Source organism: Heptranchias perlo, chromosome 36 (assembly GCF_035084215.1).
Source record: "Heptranchias perlo isolate sHepPer1 chromosome 36, sHepPer1.hap1, whole genome shotgun sequence".
Lineage (NCBI taxonomy): Eukaryota > Metazoa > Chordata > Chondrichthyes > Hexanchiformes > Hexanchidae > Heptranchias > Heptranchias perlo.
Genome location: NC_090360.1, coordinates 17,084,838 through 17,106,839, shown reverse-complemented (window position 1 = coordinate 17,106,839; position 22,002 = coordinate 17,084,838). Strand labels below are relative to the sequence as shown.

At 44.6% G+C, this 22,002-nt stretch overlaps 1 protein-coding gene across 1 annotated transcript; it reads right to left on the bottom strand.

Moving 5' to 3' along the window:
• LOC137304150 (pyroglutamylated RF-amide peptide receptor-like) lies at positions 1 to 21,313 on the bottom strand. Its single transcript, XM_067972650.1, has 6 exons — positions 20,913 to 21,313; positions 15,493 to 15,645; positions 9,959 to 10,020; positions 7,980 to 8,215; positions 6,504 to 6,601; positions 1 to 3,924 (listed from the first exon to the last, which is right to left on the bottom strand). Exons 1-6 carry the CDS (start codon positions 21,259 to 21,261, stop codon positions 3,551 to 3,553), a joined length of 1,272 nt encoding a protein of 423 aa, XP_067828751.1. The 5' UTR covers positions 21,262 to 21,313; the 3' UTR covers positions 1 to 3,550.
• Positions 21,314 to 22,002: the final 689 nt, after the last annotated feature.

Genomic DNA, 22,002 nt, shown 5'->3' with positions numbered 1-22,002 from the left:
TTGAAGCTTTATAAGATACAAAGCAGATAGCAATGAAATCACAATGTGTTGCTCACACAATAAATACACATCATGCAAAATGACACCTCACCACATAACAATTACAAGGCAATACCAAACATAAAAATTACCTCCCAAGGGAGGCCCCCTAACCCCTTAGTAAAGCCCATATAGCGCACCAGGACCACATGTTCCTTGGAGCCTCCAAATTCCACACAAGTCCAAACTGTTCCTCCAAAAAGTCCAGATCTACTTTGCAAAGTCATATCATCCCCTAAAGCACGTTCTAAGTAGTTAATGCCTTGAAACATGCTATGGAATATCAGCAACAAACACATTCATGTATTTGCATGCCATTCCTTTGCCTGCTCCCCCTGCCTTATTCCTGAACCCACGTCTTTCTCTCCAATCTCTGCCCATGCCTTCTCCGAGCTGATCTTGTCCATGAGACTCACCTCCTCTTCCCTTGACCACATTCTCACTAAATTGCTGACCACCCAACCACCCTTCCTAGCCCTCATGCTAGCTGACATTGTAAATGACTCCTTCTCCTCAGGTACCGTACCCTCTTTTCCAAAACCAACATCATCATCCCCTCCCCAAAAAACCCACCCCTCTGACCTTGCAAGCTACCATTCTATCTCCAATCTCCCAGTCCTCACAAAAGTCCTTGAATCTGTTGTCACCTCCCAAATCCATGCTCATCTTTCTCACAACTCCCTGTTTGAATCTCTCCAATCAGGTTGCACCACTGGCACAATACCGAAATGGCCCTAACCAAAGTCACAAATGACAATCTCTGTGATTGTGACTGTGGTCCATTATCCCTCCTTGTCCCTCTGCAGCCTTTGATAGAGTCGACCATATTATCCTCCTGCCATGCATCTCCCCCATTGTCCAGCTCACTCGATTCCCGCTTAGCTCTCTGATCATAGTCAGAGCACCTCCAGCAGTGGCTTCTCTGCCGACTCCCACATCATTATCTACAGAGGCCCCAAGGATCTGACCTTGATCCCCTCCTCGTCCTCATGGCAACATCATCCACAGAGATAGGACCAGCTTCCACATGTACGTTGATGACTCTCAGCTCTGCCTTTCCACCACCTCTCTCAACTCTTCCATTGCCTGCTTGTCTGACATCTAATCTTGGTCAACATTGGGAAGACTGAAGTTATCATCTTCACGCTCCCTCCACAAACTCCATACCCTTACCACTGATTCTATCCCACTCCACTATCTTAGCCTGAACCAGACTTCTTGTAGCCTCGGTTTTCTATTCAACCCCAAGTTGAGTTTGAAGCCTCATGTACGCAAAGATCACCTACCTGCACCTCCATAACATTACTCGTCTCCATGCCTACCTCATCCCATCTATGACCAACTGGTTAGAATGTGGAACTCGCTACCACATGTAATAGTTAAGGCGAATAGCACAGATGCATTTAAGAGGACGCTAGATAAGTACATAAGCAAGAAAGGAATAGAAGGTTATGCTGATAGGGTTAGATAAACTAGAGTGGCTCATGTGGAGCATAAACACCAGCATAGACCAGTTGGGCTGAATGGCCTGTTTCTGTGCTGTAAATTCAATGTAAAGCTACCAGAGCTGCCGACGCATTGGAATCTTTGTTTCAGGGCTCCAATGGTCTGCTCGATAAGGGCTATGGACCTGATTGTAACAGAGTTTCACAGCTGTGCATAGGTTCCTGAGAGGTCATGAGCCAAGTGTGCAAGAGATAGCCCTTCTCTCCAAACAACCAGCCTCTCACTTGCTATGCAGGGGCAAGCACTGCAGGGTTGGAGGATTGCTGCAATATATAAGCATCATGGCAGCTGCCAGGAAAGAGGGCACAGATCTGCATGAGACACTGATGGTCATCAGATACCAGCTCCACATTAATAGAACAGATGCCACTGTGATTCATAAAGGCAGTCGAGTTGTGTGAAGGAGACCGCAGGATAAGATGGGTGCAGTCAATGACATCCTGGACTTAGCGGAATCCTACAAACTGCGCAAAGTCCAGAGCCCGCTCCTGCTGTTTCCAGTTGACCATGGGGAAAATGATGAAAGTATGTTCTATTAAGTAAGGCATTAGTCACCCACTTAATGCAAGCAAACACTACAGATTGACTGATGTTACTGATTTGCCCTGTGGCTGGCTGGAAGGAGCCGAAGACAAAGAAATTGAAGGCTGCAGTGACCTTGACTACAAAAGGCACTGTTGGGCCAAGCTGTGGCAGATCTTTTTGCAGGATGTGATTAACACTGCCACAGGCTTGCTAGAGAAGCGAAGCCTCCTTAATACACCGCTTCCCAGAGAACTGCAGGTACCTTGTCCTGAGCCTATAACCTCTATTGGGAGGGTAAAGCTTCCTATGAGCGCACCTCCTTCTATTTGGTCTCCCTCCAGTTGCAGCTATGATTGTCCCTTCCATCTGTTCCTGTTTCTACTCCTCTCCCCACAATAGGATTCCTTGAATGACCTCCATGGACAAATAAGCGCGATAGCAGTAGCCGCTTAAGAGTTCAAAACACCCAGCATCAACAACAAACACTTTGAAACCGTTTAAGCTGGAAAAACCCACGAGCAAAATACCTCCCAAAACTTTCTACAGCTTTATCCGTGAGCAGCCGAGGATCCCTTTAAATATCACAGGAAATGGCAGTAGCAACGCAGGGAGATAGGAAAATGGCAGCAGGAGTCGTAACTGCGTCATCTCATCCCGATTAGCATATACGTACGAGCTCCCTGCCTATTTCAGGAGGGAGCTCTGGTCACCAGGATCGAGGCCCGTCTGAAAATGGTAATAGCAGGGAACTCGTCGATAAGTCGGTGTTTCGAACTGTCGTGCAATTTTGGTGCCACTACCTCCCCGTTCTTAAGCACAAACGGGATAGTTGCAACGCAATAATCATCCCCAATGTGTTACTCAATGATAATAAGCAACAATAGGATATCTGTGCGCCCAGAGCACAGCCACACTCACAGGGAGCAAGGGACTGGAGAATCAGGGCCAGCATTGTCCCTTCAGATATGGCTGCCCACTTTGTTTCAGAACTGATGTATCCAGATCTGCAAATTGAATATTCCGTCCTTCCACTGATCAGATTTGAATTATGTTGAATATGTTGGAAGGAACTTAATATGGGTCAACAACAGCCTGTGCACAGTTATTACTTGGTAAGCAGTCGAGGGAGGGAGTCTCTTCATGGGCTTATGGACCCATTACAGAAATATTATCATGAGGTCTGGTGATCTTTTTTCTCATTTGGATCTAATTTGCAACCTTGAAAATAACTACCAAAAATAAATCCCCTCAAATTGGACCTCACCTTATTAGCACTTATCATAAATATTAGCTGTGGCTCAGCAGTAGCACTCTTGCCTCTGAGTTAGAGGGTCATGGGTTCAAGTCTCATTCCAGAGATTAAAGCACATAATCCAGGCTGACACTTCAGTGTGTACTGAGGGAGTGCTGCACTGTCAGAGGTGCCGTCTTTTGGATGAAATTTTAAACCAAGGCCCCATCTGCCTCAGATCCCATGGTACTATTTTGAAGAAAAACAGGGGACAAAGGACAACTGCCCTGACTCACAGGGCACTGGTTTAGGATTCACACACCAGTTAAGCTCAACATGCTCAATCTGATTATTTTTCTTGGACGTTCTTTTTTCCTCTGGGTGTGGATCTTGCAACCGTGCATTTCGCCTTGTGGCTGTGTTTGGATTTTGCGCACTTGAAACGGCATTTCGGTGTGACCTGTGAACACAATATGATAGGAAAGAGAAACATTTTTTCTTGAAGGTTTCATTCAAAAGTGTGTACACGACAGGGTTGTTGAAGGAGTTAAAGAATCCTATAGCTTGCACAGTGGCGATGACCATATTGATGGTGACATCATCATATTCTTCCGCCAAGTTACCTGTGAAAACAGAACTCAGTCAACATTTAAGAGCATAAGAGGTCCGGCTGACATGTGACTCCAGTCCTACGCTGCGTGGTTGACTCTCAAATGCCCTGAGAAGTTACGTAGCAAGTCACTCAGTTGTAAACAATTGCTATGGAGTTCAGTAACTCAAGGCAGTGATAGATCACCAGGGCAACTAGAGATGGGCAACAAACGTGGCTTTGGAAGAGTCACCCATATCCCATGAGCAAATTAAAAGGAACATGAAATGGCCACTAGACCCAACAAGCCCATCTCTTTTTCAGTGATCAACATGGGCTAAATTTTGCCTGCCTGCCACATGTAAATGCCAGTAGGAAGGGGTAGGTCCAAGGGTACCTCCCGCCCTTACTCTTTGGACCACCTGATAGAGGCTGGTGAGAGACCTGGGGTAACAGCGGTAACGGCCCCGATGTTTACAAATGGAGGGAGAGTGTGTAGTATAGGCTTTCACTCCCTCCACTCTCCCCCGGCACTTAACTCAGTAGGCCTCAGTCTCTGCCTTCCTCAGGGCTCTTCTGTCCCTTTAAGGTCTCCTGCCACAGCACGGCCTCACTTTCCCCTTTGGCCCGAGGGGCGGGGGCTCCATCTTGGAGGTGAGAGTCCTGCCAGGACGCCACCATTGTATCTCGACCTACAAATTATGGGTTGGGGTTGCAATGGGGTCAGCGAGTGAGTGGACGTCCTGCCCAATCACTGCCTCACTGTTGGAAGGATAATTGTGTTTTACAAATGGGAATTGTTACTGAGCTCAAGTTACATCGTCAAGCAATGATAGTTTTGACCACCTATCTGTACTCAGCTACAAAGCCCCATTTAGTGTTGAGTTTTACGTCTTGTTAATTAGTCCCACTTAACATGTCAGTTGTTGTGTCCTGCGGTGATGTTAACACTGTGGTAGCATTAGGGCCGCGCAGTTGCACAGGGGCACCCGACCCAATCAGGGAACCCCGAGCAGATCCAGCCCCTGTTACCGGCCGCCGCTGACAGCATCGGTCAGTCCAGGGAGGCTGAGGCTGAGACCTAACGCAGTCTGTTTTCTGCACGATTGGTCTCTTCCGCGTCATCATCAGGGGCGGCATTTGTGCAATTGCAAGGGTTGCACAGCCCTGTCAGGGGTCCGAGCAGATCTAGACCCCAGTCCGAACCTCGGCACAGGGGCCCCAGCAAGGCAAATGTTAGTGGGCAGACACCCAAGAGGTCCTACACCACTTTGTTCAAAAAGCCCAGCTCTCAGAAGAGTTTGGATACACCACTGGAAAAAGAAAGCCTGTTTCGCTCAATTTTTTTTCTCTGCTAACTTTCTCCTCTCCTAAAAGGCACTGGCTCTTTACTGGCCGCCCTCTGATACTTCACTCAGTTGGTCATTATTCAAGTCTCAACAGGAAGGGTTTGCAACCCATTCAACCCACATGAGGCATCAGCTGACATCCACCAGGTAAGCACTGAATAGAATTCAGGTGCTGGAAATTCCAGCCACTGTTTTCCTTCATCAATCCAGGGGTGCTGAGGCCAATTACAGTGCTCTGACCATCACCCCAGCTGAGCCCAGCTATTTCCGCACAGATCCAAGGATCGAACCTGGATCCCTCCCAAATTATATGGCTCTGCTACTCACCGGACAAACTCACTGAGCCCTTCCATTTTTGTGAGATGGCCCAACAATTGAAAGAAAGGAAAATATAGTCCAAGGTCAGATCAAAGAGTTGAATCTTAACTTAGCTTTTGCTTCGATAGACTTGAGAATTTGTCTGCTCAAACATGCAACCAGGGATCTAGGGGCAAGACTTGTTCTTGTCCGTTACCGATTTAGTGCAGGGAGTAGGGCAAAGGCTGGAATTGATTGCAACAAAAGAAGAAATGTGTAAACTGGATGGGTTTACAGTGAACGTTTCAATCTGCCATTCAGGTTATCTCATTGTTTTAAAAACAGGTAGCTCTAGAGTAAAGCTCCCTCAAATAGTCCTCCCATTGTACCGTGGAATGCCCCCACCCCAAACCTGACTCTACGGAGTCGATTTTGACTGTCTTCACCTGGCGTTAACAGGGGCAGCGGCCTTCCCACCCCGTTACCACTGACAATACGACCGACTCCATTTTGAAAAGGGCCTACCGCCGGGTGTCCAAAACGCCTGCACGTTTCAGTCAACAGGCCCCATTTAATATGGAAGTCGGGATCCCATGAGCTATATAGGACTCCGATTGCCATTTTAGGTCGGAACTGGGCGGAGCCTGCACAGTGCACTCTCCAACCAGTTCCACGGGTGATAGAACCGAAGAGGCCCACTAAAGGTAAGTGTCGCATTATTTTTGTGGGTTCCCGAGAAGCAAGAATGGGGCCCACAATAATAATCTGGGCTGCAGCTGCCCCAGGTACCCCACCCTCTATACCAGTGCTATTTCATTACTGGACCATCAAGGTGTTGGAAATGCTGTTGTTAATAAATCAATTATCTAACTTGTAGAAAATAAGATTGTCTCAACAGTGTTAGAATGTAATGGCGAACGTAGCGAATTAAACTAATTAAAACGGGATATATCAACGATTAACTTACTGTATTCAAATAGCATATGTGCCACATGGAATGGAGCCCAACATATGGTGAAAAGCACAACAACCGTTACCATCATGACTATTGCTCGTTTCTTCTTCCTTAAGAAAGATGTAAATCACTGTCAGTCCTCGATAAGTGAGCATATTAAAAATTGGATATAGGTATCAAACAAATGTAAATGTTATTTCATATCTTACGTATACTATACATTACTGGAATAATAAATATTTAAAGGCATATTATATGCAAAATGAATTATGATATTATCTACTTAACTCTATGAAAAGCTTCAAAGAATTTAACTACTTCAAGTGAAGGATGTAAGTGCTGGAAAACCAAACGCCATTCCATTTTGGGCACCCACGAAGCATCCCAACATGGGGTATAGTACAGCAAAATTCAGGGTGAGACTCTGTTTACTCTGCCCTGTTAAGGGGCTTAACCTTAATCTCCAAAGAGTCATCACTCCTGCGATTTCTCTTCACCGCCCATCCTTAAGCAACAGTGCCAATTGTTGCCAATTTAAAAAGGTATAGAATAGCATTCATTACCAATTGCGTTGAGCCTGCCCAAACTTATTTCAGCAAGCATGAGAGATCTTTGAGCCCATCATTTTGGCCTAATCCCAGATTCAAAAAGGCAGTGTGCTTACCCACTCTGTCATGCATTATCCTACTTGTCCCACTTATTTTTGTCTAATTAAGTCAAAATTGAGTTAACAAGTCCTTAATATAATTGCTAAAAACCGCCAAAATTTCAAGCAATTTCATTAGCTGGAATATTTTCATCATATCTTATGTGTGCACTAAAAACTATCACAAATAATTTTTTGAATTTACAAACATTGAGTAAATATATCTCAAAAGTCAATTCAAACTCCTTTTTAAGAATAACTTGTTTCATGATTATTATTATACATGTTGTCAGGAAGGTCGAAGGGTCGATCCCTGGCCTGTGTTGAGTTAGCTGCTCTCATGCCTAGACAGCAGTATGCCTCAGTTCCACTGGGTTCAGGAAGGGTTCCCATTCCTGATCACTATCAGTCGACCCCTGCTGGAAAACAGGATCGGGCTCGCCTCCCCCACAAAGTCAAATCGGACGGTAACAATCAGAGCCCAAGCTCATATGTGGATAAAGACCACTTGGGTGAGGTATTGGCGCCTGCCTGGTGCCTATGGAACTGTATCACAATGTGGAATCAATGGCTCCAGGAAAGGAGGGAAGAGAAGACAATTGGCCAAAAAAAAATCCACATGGAGTAGTTGAGGTGAATAGCCTAGATGCCTCTAAGGGGAATCTAGATTAGTACAGGAGGGAGAAAGGAATAGAAGGATATGCTGATAGTGTTAGATGAGTTAAAGTGGGAGGAGGCTCGTGTTGAGCATAAACACCAGTATAGACCAGTTGGGCCAAATGGCCTGCTTCTTTGCTGTAAATTCTGTGTAACTCTATGTGATATTTGGGAAAAATGCTCACCTTGTGATCTTGGAAATTTCACTTTGGTTCAGGGCATTTAAAATGGAGCCATCTCCAACACGTTTCTTGATCCAGAGCTCAAATACAATTCTGGTATAAAGCACTAGCATTGCCGTGAGTGGCAACAGGAACAGTGCTACCAAGATGAAAGTGGCGTAGGCTTGTCGAAGTGAAAGCGAGTTCCAGCATTCAAGACAACAAACATAATGGCGGTCATAGAGAAAATCGTATTTCACCTGTGGATACAAAGCACGGCCTGCTTTTAAAACAGTTGCTTATTATTGGATTAGCTACTTCATTGCTTAAACATGGCTCACCAAAAGACTTGCAAGTCAGGTCAGTCGACAATTAATTTTACTTTGGCCCAGATTTTTCGGCAATGGCGAGATTGGTGATGCGCATCCTGAATTTCGCCAATCTCGCACCAAGTCCCGTTCAGCCATCACCCTTGTGCTCGCTGACCTACATTGGCTCCCGGTCTGGCAACACCTTGATTTTAAAATTCTCACCCCCGGTGTTCAAATCCCTGTATGGCCTCTCCCCTCCCTATCTTTGTAACCTCCTCCAGCCCTACAACCCTCCGAGATCTCTGCGTTCCTCCAATTCTGGACTCTTGTGCAACCTCGATTTCCATTGTCCCACCATTGGCGGCCATGCCTTCTCTAAGCTCTAGAATTCCCTCCCTAAACCTCTCCGCCTCTACGCCCCTCTCTCCTCCTTTAAGACGCTCCTTAAAACCTACCTCTTTGACCAAGTTTTTGGTCATCCTGTCCTAATGTTTCCTTACGTGGCTCAGAGTCAAATTTTGTTTGATTGCTCTGCTGTGAAACGCCTTGGGACACTTTACTACATTAAAGGCGCTATATAAATGCAAAATCTGGGCCATTATCTCAGAAAATAGGAATACACAATGAATGGGAGGACCCTAGGCAAGACAGAGGGTCAGAGGGATCTTGGTGTGCAAGTTCACAGATCCCTGAAGGCGGCGGAACAGGTAGATAAGGTGGTAAAGAAGGCATATGGGATACTTGCCTTTATTAGCCGATTGTAAACAATTTTACATCACCAAGTTATAGTCCAGCAATTTTATTTTAAATTCACAAGCTTTCGGAGGCTACCTCCTTCCTCAGGTGAACGATGTGGAAGGAGGTAGCCTCCGAAAGCTTGTGAATTTAAAATAAAATTGCTGGACTATAACTTGGTGTTGTAAAATTGTTTACAATTGTCAACCCCAGTCCATCACCGGCATCTCCACATCTTTATTAGCCGAGGCATAGAATATAAGAGCAAGGAGGTTATGATGGAGCTGTATAAAACACTGGTTAGGCCACAGCTGGAGTACTGTGTGCAGTTCTGGTCGCCACACTACAGGAAGGATGTGATCGCTTTGGAGAGGGTGCAGAGGAGATTCACCAGGATGTTACCAGGGCTGGAGCGCTTCAGCTATGAAGAGAGACTGGGAAGATTGGGTTTGTTTTCCTTGGAGCAGAGGAGGCTGAGGGGGGACATGATTGAGGTGTACAAAATTATGAGGGGCACAGATAGGATGGATACTAAGGAGCTTTTTCCCTTCGTTGAGGGTTCTATAACAAGGGGACATAGATTCAAGGTAAAAGGCGGGAGGTTTAGAGGGGATTTGAGAAAGAACTTTTTCACCCAGAGGGTGGTTGGAGTCTGGAACTCACTGCCTGAAAGGGTTGTGGAGGCAGGAACCCTCACAACATTCAAGAAGCATTTGGATGAGCACTTGAAATGCCATAGCATACAAGGCTACGGACCAAATGCTGGAATATGGGATTAGAGTAGACAGGGCTGATGGCCGGCGCGGACACGATGGGCCGAAGGGCCTCTATCCGTGCTGTATAACTCTATGACTCTATGACTCTAAAACGGTTATGTATACATTAAATTGAGTCAATGAATCAAAAATGTTTTTACTTTGAGAGATGTGTTAATATAAAGAAACTGGGGGAACTTGCCTCAAGCTGTTGAATGTACAGCATAGGAGAGCCAACGAACAGAGCCACTGCCCACACGATCCCTGGTAATGAAAAGTACACATTAGTAGGACTCAGTTTTCAGTCAGGGACAATAAACCTTATAACACTGGAAGATGGTACAGATGGAGAAATTAGTTCTGTTGTCACTGTGGAGAGTGGTTTCATGCGATACGGCTAATTCCAGGATCCCGGCGAGGAGCCATGATCGCTGTTAGCGGCGGTCAGAGAATCAGAACGAGCCAAATCCTGCTGGAGTGGGGCATCTCTCAGGGTGACCCGTTAGTTAGACTTTTACCCTCGCCCCCTCAGCTCAAAAATTTTATGCGCCGCAAGTTGCTGGAAGTGCGAGCTGATAACGGTGCAGTGAGGTCAATGGGGCATCTCAGACCTTCGTGAGACAGTCCATCTCATTAACCAATGAGATTTAAGGATTGAGAAAAAAAAGAGGATTGACGGACTATGAAATAGGGTGAATTAGAGTCAAATTAGATAAAGAAAGAGAAATAAAGAGAGGGGCAGAAAGGTTGGATTAAGAGAGAAAAAAGAGACAGAGAGGAAAAGTGAGAAAAAAATTTAAATTTTAAATTTAAAAAATCTCTTTGAACAATTTAATATCTGTAGGAAGAACACAATAGGAGCAGGAGTAGGCCATACGGCACCTCGAGCCTGCTCCGCCATTCAATAAGATCATGGCTGATCTTCTACCTCAACTCCACTTTCCCGCCCTATCCCCATATCCCTTGATTCCCCTAGAGTCCAAAAATCTATCGGTCTCAGTCTTGAATATATTCAATGACAAAGCATCCACAGCCCTCTGGGGTACAGAATTCCAAAGATTAACAACCCTCTGAGTGAAGACATTTTTCCTCACCTTGGTCCTAAATGGCTGACCCCTTATCTCAAGACCATGACCCCTAGTTCTAAACTCTCCAGCCAGGGGAAACAATCTCTCAGCATCTACCCTGTCAAGCCCTCTAAGAATTTTATACGTTTCAATGAGATCACCCCTCTTTCTTCTAAACTCCAGAGAATAAAGGCCCATTCTACACAATCTCTCCTCATGGGACAACCCTCTCATCCCAGGAATTAATCTAGTGAACCTTCTTTGCACCCCCTCAAAGGCAAGTATATCCTTCCTTAGGTAAGGAGACCAAAGCTGTACACAGTACTCCAGGTGTGGTCTCACCAGAAGCCCTATCTAATGGAGCAAGACCTCTTTTCTCTTAGACTCCAACCCCCTTGCAATGAAGACTAATGTACCATTTGCCTACCTATTGATTGAATGAGACTCCACAGTTTCACTTGTTCCCTTTCTGGGCTGGAAAGGTAGATTGGCATTACAAGAAAATAAATCTCATCATTAAGAGGGTCCTTACGCTGTTAAGTACCAGTCCTAACTTTCTGCATGAGTTTAATTTGCTGCACAAATGCAGCAATTTCATGTACACACATATTACACACTAATAACAGTGTGTGCATTAAACTTGCTGTTATTTTCCCAGCAAATTCTGGTCCAATATCTGACCTGAACTCCCTTAGAGTGCGACTTCCCGCTGGAAGCTCAGGATTGTAGAATTAACCTTCACGTGTATGCAGTGGATGGCTGTTTGTTTCACACTGACGTTTTGTTCCTCTGGTTTGAATCCTAAGGTTTTGCAGTTATTCTGAGTCCTGACTTGTTTGTAATCAGTACATTTTTTGTACATTATTGACATCTATAATCTGTAGTTAATAGGCAGAGGGCCTCACACACTCACCTGCACAGACACACGCACACTCATACACTCACACTCACCTACACAGACACACACACTCATACACTCACACTCACCTACACAGACACACACACTCACCCACTCACACTCACCTACACAGACACACACACACTCATACACTCACACTCACCTACACAGACACACACACACTCATACACTCACACTCACCTACACAGACACACACACACACTCATACACTCACAATCACCTACTCACATACACACAGACACATACACTCACACGCAGTCACGCTTACACACTCACATGCTCACACATAAACTCACTCACACACCTACTCACACTCACACTCCAGAAAAGCAGCTTCGGTCAAGCACCCAGATAAACTTAGTCATTATCTCTCTCTCTCTCTCTCTCTGGTGAGGTAAGATGGTTGTGCCAGCGTCAATTGGTCGACTATAATCTCTTTGGCACTCAATTCACTCAGAGCAGCATTCTTGTGACCAAGTCGTGTTTTAAGGAAAGAGGTGCCTTTTCCACGTAACTCGCCTTATTAATGCTTCCAAAATTATGTTAATTATTCTATGCTGTAATTTCCAGTGTGAGCTCCGGGAATGTACAGAGTTTGTTGAGCAACTATTTAAAATGGATGCTGCATTGAAGGCATCTTCAGCCATTTTGTACTTTTAAAAGAAAGTGGTAATATTAGTTGTAGAACTTTGTTTTGCTGCAGTGTTCTGGTTCATTCAGGTTTTTTTTTGGTATTGTTTCTGTTGCGGAATTCGGTTACAGCATAATATTTTTAGTTTTGGATTTTTTTTTGATGGCCACCTCCTGCCTCACAAAAATATAACTTTGAATACGATGTGTGTCCACTTTCTGAGCCTTCGGTGGGCCCTTTAAGGACCGCTGATTAGGCCGCTCAAGACCTGGTGCAACTAGGCGGAGTTTGCACGGGGCACGCTGCGCTAATTTGGACCTGAATTTTGCATCGGGGTCCTAAAACTGGTGTAGGACCCCAATTTGCAAAGTAAAGCTGCCTTACGCCTGTTTTGGGCGGGTGGGCTACTCGCCCATTTACAGGCCAGCCTGAATGTAGCACCAGGTGGGCCTTGGGCGTCAATGAGGTGGCTGAAGTGTCCCCCGTCCCGATTGTCAACTCCTGGCCGCCCCTTTTTTCAGGCGCAAAACAGACACCCATGAGTTGAATTTCTCCCCCACGTTTCTACAAGTACAGTTGGATGTTGTACTAAATAAACCTCTTTGTTTCCAGGTTTAGGAGCAGCAACGCGAGAATATGAGGAGGCTCAAGAGGAAGATGCATCTATACCTGAGGCGGTCATGCCACACCTGGTCTTAACCAATCACTGTTTCTGCAGACCAAGGCGCACTTACTTAGACATGCCTTAGGCGATCTGCCTTTGCTGCCCACACTCCACTACGGAGGTAGTCATGGAAATTGCCATCTCCTTGAGCCAGAACTTCAGACAAGTTCCAGGACTCGGGGTGGGGGGGCGGACGGCTCCGCCATTGCCTGTCAAGGTGACCACAGCATTGAGTTTCTATCCCAATCGATCCTTTCAAGCCACAGGAGATATCTGCCACATTTCACAATCAGCAGTGCACTGATGCATCAAGCAAGTGATAGCTGCCTTGTTTGCCAGGCTAACTCCTTCATCAATTTCCCATGAGAAAGCGAAGAGCAGCATGAGAACGCACTGCTTTTTTCCCCCATGTTGCAGGTTTCCCCTGCAGGGTAATAATTTTGCCCTCTCTCGACTCCTCCACTGCTTGTCCAACATCCAGTCTTAGATAAGCCACAGTTTCCTCCAGTTAAACACTGGGAAGATTGAAACTATTGTCTTTGGCCCCCAACCAAAACTCTGTACCCTTGTAAGCTGATTCCATCTCCCTCCCTGGCCACTGTCTCAGGTTCAACCAGACTGTTTACAACCTCAGTGTCCTATTCGACCCCACGCTGAGCTACTAACCCCATATTCTCTCCATCACAAAGACCACCTACTTCCACCTCCATAACTTCGCCTGCCTCTGCCTTTGCCTCAGCCCATCTGCTGCTGCAACTCTCATCAATGCATTTGCCACCTCCAGACCTGACTGTTACAATGCTCCGCTGGGTGGTCTCCCATCCTCCATGCACTGTAAACTTATGCTACCCATATCTTATCCAGCACCAAGTCCCACTCATATCTCACTCTTACCCTTGCTGATCTATATTGACTTCTGGCACCCCAATGCCTCCAATTTAAAATTCTCATTCTGGTGTTTAAATCCCTTCTAGACCCCACTCCCCTCTGTCTCTCTAATCTCCTCTAGCCTTACAAGCCCCGCAGAAGTCTCTGTTCCTCCAATTCTTGCCTCTTGTGCGTCCCCCGCACCCAAACATTGGCAGTCGTTTCTTCAGCCATCAAGGCCGCACGCTCTGGAGTTCCCTCTTCCTCTCCACCTCCCTCTACTCCTTTAAGACGCTCCTTAAAACCCACCTCTGGCCAAGCTTTTGTTCACCCCTCCTAATAAACTCTGCCGTTAGCTTGGCGCCCATTTATGCCTTGATTGCCTCTGTGAAGCGTGCTGGATATTTTTCTATATTAAAAGCGCTATATAAATTTGAATTGTTGTTGTTGCTGATATGGGCATGGTGCCATGGAGTGGCATAGAGGGCAGCCCTCCTCACAGCCATCCCACCTCGACTTCACAGGCCAAACTGTTTGGTCAAGTGCTGGCCAATTCCATCACTGGTGTACAGACTCCCTTTCCCCTCATTGTTGCCTGCCACTTATTAATCCCCTGCCCCTTCAGCTTTTGTAACAGCTGCTAATGGGTTGAGGCGACTCTTAAGGCTCTCCAATGGCTTTCTTTTGCGACACTCCCCTTAAAAGGCCAAATTCCTTTAAATTTCACTCTCCCATCACACACGTGCTCCCTAGACCCATCCAAGTCTGCACTTGGACCTGTGAACAATTATATAAATGAGATTACACCAGAAAATTGAGTGCTATCAGCACTTGCCCTTTTTAGTGAACTTGGCACCAGTTCTTTATTATAAATTGGATAGCCAAGTGGTGAAGGATGGATGGAATTCTCGAGTCTGGTCTTCAGTTGCTTCAGATAATTCAGAGTTCCCCATTACACACACCCCACACCCTGGGTAAACTCTCATATAAAAAAGATACCAGAGAGTCCCCAATTGACACACACCACCTAATACAATTAACACTAACTGATATAAATCACATGATACAATTAACATTCTTAACCAATTAATGTTGACTTACGCTTGTAACTAAAATTAGCTCCAATGAGCATTTGCACTTAATTTCATTTTGAAAATAACGCACTATCTACTGCTAATTTTCTGCATGACGTTGTATCAGCTTGGCTCAGTCGGAAGCTAATCCCCTCTAGGTCAGAAGGTTCAAGTCGCATCCCAAGATAATGAACTCAGATCTAGGTGAGCACTCCAGTGCAATACAGAGGGAGCTGTGCACCATCGGTGGTGCAATCCATTGGATGAAGGAATAAACTGGAGCTCTGACTGCTCTTTATTTGGTGTTTCGAGTGGAGATTAAAGATCTCATGGGCCACTCAAAGAAGAGCAGGCAGCTCACCTTATGGCTTCCTCGACACTCCTCTTTCAATCAACAAATCCAAAAAAAAAATAATTAACTGGTAATTCATCTCGGGCTATTTGTGGGCCGGTGCTGGTACACGATGGCTACTGCATTTGTCTACATAACAAGGATTATTCTATAGAAGACCTACCAAGCATTTTATATGCCCTTGTGTTCATGTAGTGCCTCTTCAGTGGGTGCACTATCCCTTGATATCGCTCCACAGCTATGCACATCATTGTTAGGATGCAGCTCACTACAGCTGTAGTCTGAACAAAAGGAATCATCTTGCAGACAAAAGCCCCTGGAAATCAAAGGTCAGTTAAAGGATTGGAAAATATCTACAGAAAGTTTGACTGACAATGTTAATCTACAACGAATCATACAGCACAAAAGGAGGCCATTCGGCCCATCATGCCTGTGCCGGTTCTTTGAAAGAGCTATCCAATTAGTCCCACTCCCCTGCCCTTTCCCCATAGCCCTGCAAATGTTTCCCCTTCAAGTATTTATCCAATTCCCTTTTGAAAATATTTTTGTAAGATTTAAAAGGGGTTTTCCTCTCTTTAGTGCCCAGATAAGGGGCCTGAAAAACAGGTGCGACACACAGGAAAAATTAGTGCTAATCCTTAGGCCCCCATTCCATACCTGAACAGGATTATCCCCCGAATTTCCTCTACAGGTTCACTGGAGCTTTACCTGGACACGGTAAAGAGGATGTCGCAATGTACATTACAGGCAAATGAATGTCAGATAGCTCTGCACACAGATTTCCTGTAATAGCGCTGAGTGTAGATTGGGGTAAATTGCCCCTATAATAACCTAGCACTATTGCTTCCAGAACTAGGCTAGGTCAATTGAAAATTTTGAAACTGAGATTGATGGATTTTTGTAAGGCAAGGGTATTACATAGCAATTAAGGGTATTAAGGGTTACAGAACCAAGACGGGCAGATTGAGTTAAAATACAGATCAGCCATGATCTAATTGAATGGCGGAACAGATCTAATTGAATGGCGGAGCAGACTTGAGGAACTGAAAGGCCTACTCCTGTTCTTGTGTCTTTATGTTTCTGAAAGGCTAGAGTTAGAGGAACAGGGAAGTCTGGGGAAGTGTTCCAGGACTGGAGGAGGTTACAGAGGTAGAGAGGGGTGAGGCCAAGAAAGGATTTAAACACGAGGATGAGAATTTTAAATTGGAGGCATTGGGGGACTGGAAGCCAATGTAGGTCAGCAAGGACAAGGGTGATAGGTAAGTGGGACCTGGTGTGGGATAAAGTTTTGGATGAACTCAAGTTTATGGAGCATGGAGGATGAAAGGTCAGCCAGGACAGTATTGGCATAATCGAGTGTGGAAGTGACAAAAATGTGGATGAGGGTTTTAGTGGCAGATGGGTTAAAGCAGAGGCAGAGGCGGGTGATCTTACAGAGACTGAAGTAAGCGGTTTTGGTAAAGGAGAGTATTTAGTGTTGGACGCTCAGCTCAGGGTCAAATAAGACGCCAAGCCTGCAAACAATCTGGTTCAGCCTGAGACAATGGCCGGGAGGGGCATGGAATCAGTGGTGAGGGTACGACATTTGTGGCAGGAGCTAAAGACGATGGTTTCAGTCTTCCCAGTGTTTAACTGGAGGACATTGTGGCTCATCCACAACACGATAATCAGACATGTAGCCTCACAACACAGAGAAGTGGAGAGATAGAGCCTGGGTGTTGTCAGCGTACATGTGGAAACTTGTCTGTGGATGATGTCACCAAGAGGCGGGAGATATGGAAGAGGAGGGGGGCCAAGGGTGGATTCTTACGGTACTCCGGAAGTAACCATTTGGGGGCAGGAAGAGAAGCCATTGCTGGAGAAAATCTAGCTATGATCGGATAGGAAGAGTGAAAACAAGCAACAGCAATCCAACTGAGCTGGACAACAGAGGAAAGATACTGGGACGGAATGGTGTGGTTGACCATGTCAAAAGCTGCAAATTCAAGGAGAATGAAGAGTGATAATTCACCACTACACACAGTAACTATGAGATTTTGGTTCGGGTCATTTCAGTGCTGTGGCAGGGATGGAAAGCTAATTGGAGTTGTGAGAAAATGAGCAAAGTTTTGAGAGGTGACAATACATTGAAGAATGGCGATTGGAGATGCTATGCTGGGATTCGAGGACAGAGGAGTCACAGGTGGATTTTTCAGGTGGGGTTGGGGGTGACGGTCGTTTTGAAAGAGAGGGGGCAATACCTGAGGAGAGGGAACCAGAGTCCAAGAACTCTGCATTCCTCCAACTCTGGCCTCTTGTGCATCCCTCATTCCCTTCACCCCACCATTGGTGGCCGTGCCTTCAGCTGTTTAGGCATTAATCGTCGGAATTCCCTCCCTAAACCCCTCCACTCCCACCTCCCTCTCCTCCTTTAAGAGCTTCCTTAAAACCTACCTCCTAGGCCAAGCTTATAATCACCCTTCCGAGTATTTCCTTTGGCTCGGCATCTACATTTGCCTGATTACACTTCTGTGAAGCACCTTGGGATGTTTTTCTATGTTAAATGTATGTTGTTGTTGAACTTAGCAAACTGACTACCATGTCAGCTAAAACTGAATATTCACCTCTGGTTTTGTTTGTTGTTTTTTAAAGGAGATCCATTACAATCCTCCAAAAAGCTTCATCTTAAAAATTAAAATACACATCTTCCCAGCAGGGTTTTCTGGGTGATGCTTTAAGCAGCAGGTACCCATCATCTCACTTTTGGAAATATTCTACCCGTTCCAAATTTTATCTTTAAACATTTAAAAGGGTTGGTAAGGATGGCAAAACCACCTGTGCAACTTTCAAAGTATCGATGTTTTCCATCATGAAGTATCTAAACAGGTTATTTTCCGTGAAATATACTTTTTAACATGCAGTTTTAGACAATGGGAGGATGTTCAAAGTTGTACTATGGACTGAACAAACTGGATGAAATATAGAATTTAGGCTGCATGTATACTGCAGGTGACAGATTTAGATCTGTGGAAAGAGAGATACAATTAGTAGATCCAAGTTCTGCTGCCTATTGAAGCTCACATTGAGGTTGGTGACTCTCATTAATAGCTGTAGGAGAGTGTGGGTGGGAGTGCCTGCTTGCTCTTAATATTAATAACGCTGAACATTAAGCTTATCAAGTCGAGTTCTGCACTCCCACACATCCGGCAGAGAACTCACAGGAAATTGCAAGCACTCAGCTCACGATTTACAGTCCACTAAAACTAGTACATAGAAAATCATAGCTATTTGCCCACAATGTCCCACTACCTGTGAGCACCTGTGGAGTTGGCCCTATAAAATCCCAGGCCACTTGGCTTTAGTGCGCTCAGGGGTTTGCTCAAGACCTGGCTGCCAAGTTTGACTGCCTTCTTTGTGTCAATGCAGAGCCAAAACCACCTGTATAATTAGCAGAAGCAAAATACTGCAGATGCTGGAAATCTGAAATAAAAACAGAAAATGCTGAAGAAGCTCAGCAAGTGAGGCAGCATCTGTGGAGAAAGAAACAGAGTTAATGTTTCAGGTCGAAGACCTTTCGTCAGAACTGGAAGATGTTAACAGAGTTAAAGTTTTTAAGCAGTGTATAATTAGCAGTGTAGCTTCACCCTTAAGGTCTCGTACAACTTGTGTAGAGCTGTTGCTGCAAGGTTCACTCTCAGAAAGAGATGCCCCAATCTGGATAGCTATAGCTTAGGATCATTAAAGTCTGTTTTTATTGCCGATTTCAAAACCTATGTTTTTGTGGAGTTATTTTTACCGTAAAAAAAAAGGCGGAAAATTTGTAGCTCAAAAAGCAAGGTAAGTTCACAGAAAATCAGTTTTTAATTTGGAACAGCAATAAAACTCAAGACAACAAGCACAACACTAACAAAAAGACACAGAAAGCCCACAAATATCTGCACCGGTCTCTAAAGCAGCTATTCACTCGGTCCATTCCTCCGCCCTTCCCACATGCCCTTAATTTTTTTTTCCCTTTTTCAAATATTTATGTACTTCCCTTTTAAAAACTTTTATGGGTTCTGCTCCCACCGCTGGTAAGGAATTCCATGTACTAAAAACCATCTGTGTAAAATCATTTCTCCTAATGTGCTTAGCACTTTAAATTTATACCAACAATTTACTGACTCACTGACCAGTGGAAATTGCTTGAACTGTGAATAATAACATAACCATTATTTTTCAACAGTCTAAAGAAGTAATATGTTCTAAATATCATATCGTTCTGGCTTCTTTACCTTCATTCTTGGGCACTTTTTATAAAGAAGTTCACTTGTATTTTACATTTAAAATTAGACAGCCTCAATTCACTGCCTAATCAGGCTGTATATAACTTGGCACTATTTGTCAATTTTACTCAAACAAGCTACAAAGATGAAATGTCACTATCTGCTGATGTTCAGGCTAAATACACACTGTGGGAGCAGTATGTGCAACAATGTATTTCTGACACTAAGTACCTGATACAGGTTGACACGCCAGTAATGGATTTTCAGTCGACTAACTACATTTCCCAGAAGTTTCATGGAAAGGCTGTTCGAGTCCACCTCAAGGCCTATCTAATGATGAACTGAAGCATTTCATATTATTTGGAAGGAGAGTTTCCAATCTCAATATACATGGAGATGACTGAAAAAGGGGTGTTAAATTTTGCCTGATTATGCTCCTGTGAAGCACCGTGGGACGTTTTACTACGTTAAAGGCACTATATAAATGCAAGTTGTTGTTGTGTAACCCATATTAACCGATGAAACTGGAAGCTAAATGTATATTCCAAGGTTACTTGTGGAAAACATCTTCTGGTTATTAAGAAAACTCAATCCCTTTAAAAGGAAAATCTTTCCCACAATTTTAGAGGCAGAATATTGCATCGGGGATGAACTTAACTCCAGCCTTATGGACTTGGGACTAAAAACCAGTTCCTGGGATGTTAGTGACATCATCATACCTGTGGCTGCACGTCACATTGTTACATCATTGGGTTATGACATCACCAACACAGCCCAGGCGCATCTTAGAACCCCAGAATTTTGCAGGTGGGAATCTATCAATGGAAATCAATAAAAACTCACTTTAACGATCCCCTGCTATTGCAAATAAATCCTTCCCTTTGGCTCGGGCTGACTGTGCCTTGCTGAGTTTGCAAAGATTTTTTTTTAAAAGATCAAAATTGCTTTTGAAAGTATGGGGATGTAAACTGACAGTTCACAGCATGTGTAGGGACCCAGACTTTGGAGACGTTCGTGAACATACACAGATGCAGTAAACTGCATCTGTGTATGTTCACGAACGTCTCCAAAGTCTGGGTCCCTACACATGCTGTAACTTTTTAGTTAAGTCTCTTGGAGCTCCTTAAGGGCGCTATATAAACGCAAGTTGCAATTAAGTGCATTACAAGAAATGCTTAATTAAGAATGTCACTTACAGAAGTGTAATAACCTGCAACTGCAATTTAAAAAAAAAATCAGCCTGTAGTCCCAGATAAATTAATTCTTCTGTTTAGAGATTTATTTTCTTATTGGATTAAATACATTAAAGCTGAAAAAAAGAAGTGAGAGAGAGACTCACCACCAATCCACTCCGAGGAGATGTTCTGCAACAGGGTGAATGGGATACAGAAGAAAGTGATGAGCAGGTCGCTGACCGCCAGGGAGCAGATGAAAATGGTCGTGACAGTCCGAGCCCCCTTTCCCAGGATCACAATACATACCACCAGGCTGTTTCCAAAGAAAGCCAGCGTGAAGATCAGGCTGTAGGTCACCACGAAAGTTACCTTGGCGGTGAACGGCAGCTCGGGGATATAGATCAGCGGCTGGAGTTTGTACGTCTGGATGAATTCCTTGCGGGAGAGGTTAAAAAAATCCAGCAACTGGTTCAGGATTTCGGGGGTAATGTTTAGGGAGTCGGAGCTTCTCATGGTTTAGTTTGTGAGTTTTTTTTCTCTTTCCCCGTTCCTGTAGTTGCCATTCAGGAAGGTTGCTTTTTGAAGGCTGCCTATCTTGTTAAGGGGTGGAGACAACCGTGTTAACCACCCAAGTCCGACTTGCAAATCAAATGGTTTGATTCACCCACTGTCTTCAGCGAGTTAGGTACAGCCACAAAGGCACATCTATCATCCCAGGTGCTTTAGTCCAGGTACACACAATGATGGGTCCCACACAGGCTTTAGAGAGTAAAACTTTAATCCAGATGTTTACTATAATGATACCCGGACTTCAAGGGTTAACACAAGGGATTACACAATTTGGGGTTGTATTCTCTAGAGTTTAGAAGTTTAAGGGGTGATCTGATCGAAGTTTATAAGATATTAAGGGGAACGGATAGGGTGGATAGAGAGAAACTATTTCCACTGGTTGGGGATTCTAGGAGTCTAAAAATTAGAGCCAGACCTTTCAGGAGTGAGATTAGAAAACATTTCTACACACAAAGGGTGGTAGAAGTTTGGAACTCTCTTCCGCAAACGGCAATTGATACGAGCTCAATTGCTAAATTTAAATGTGAGATAGATAGCTTTTTGGCAACCAAAGGTATTAAGGGATATGGGCCAAAGGCAGGTATATGGAGTTAGATCACAGATCAGCCATGATCTTATCAAATGGTGGAGCAGGCACGAGGGGCTGAATGGCCTACTCCTGTTCCTATGTTCCTATGGCTGTTG

Coding starts and splice junctions, on each gene's coding strand:
- LOC137304150 (XM_067972650.1), bottom strand. CDS start 21,261: ATGAGAAGCTCCGACTCCCTAAACATTACCCCCGAAATCCTGAACCAG. Junction 6,602..7,979: donor GAAATTTCCAAGATCACAAG/GTGAGCATTTTT, acceptor ATCTTTCTTAAG/GAAGAAGAAACGAGCAATAG. Junction 3,925..6,503: donor ACATATGCTATTTGAATACA/GTAAGTTAATCG, acceptor CTGTTTTCACAG/GTAACTTGGCGGAAGAATAT.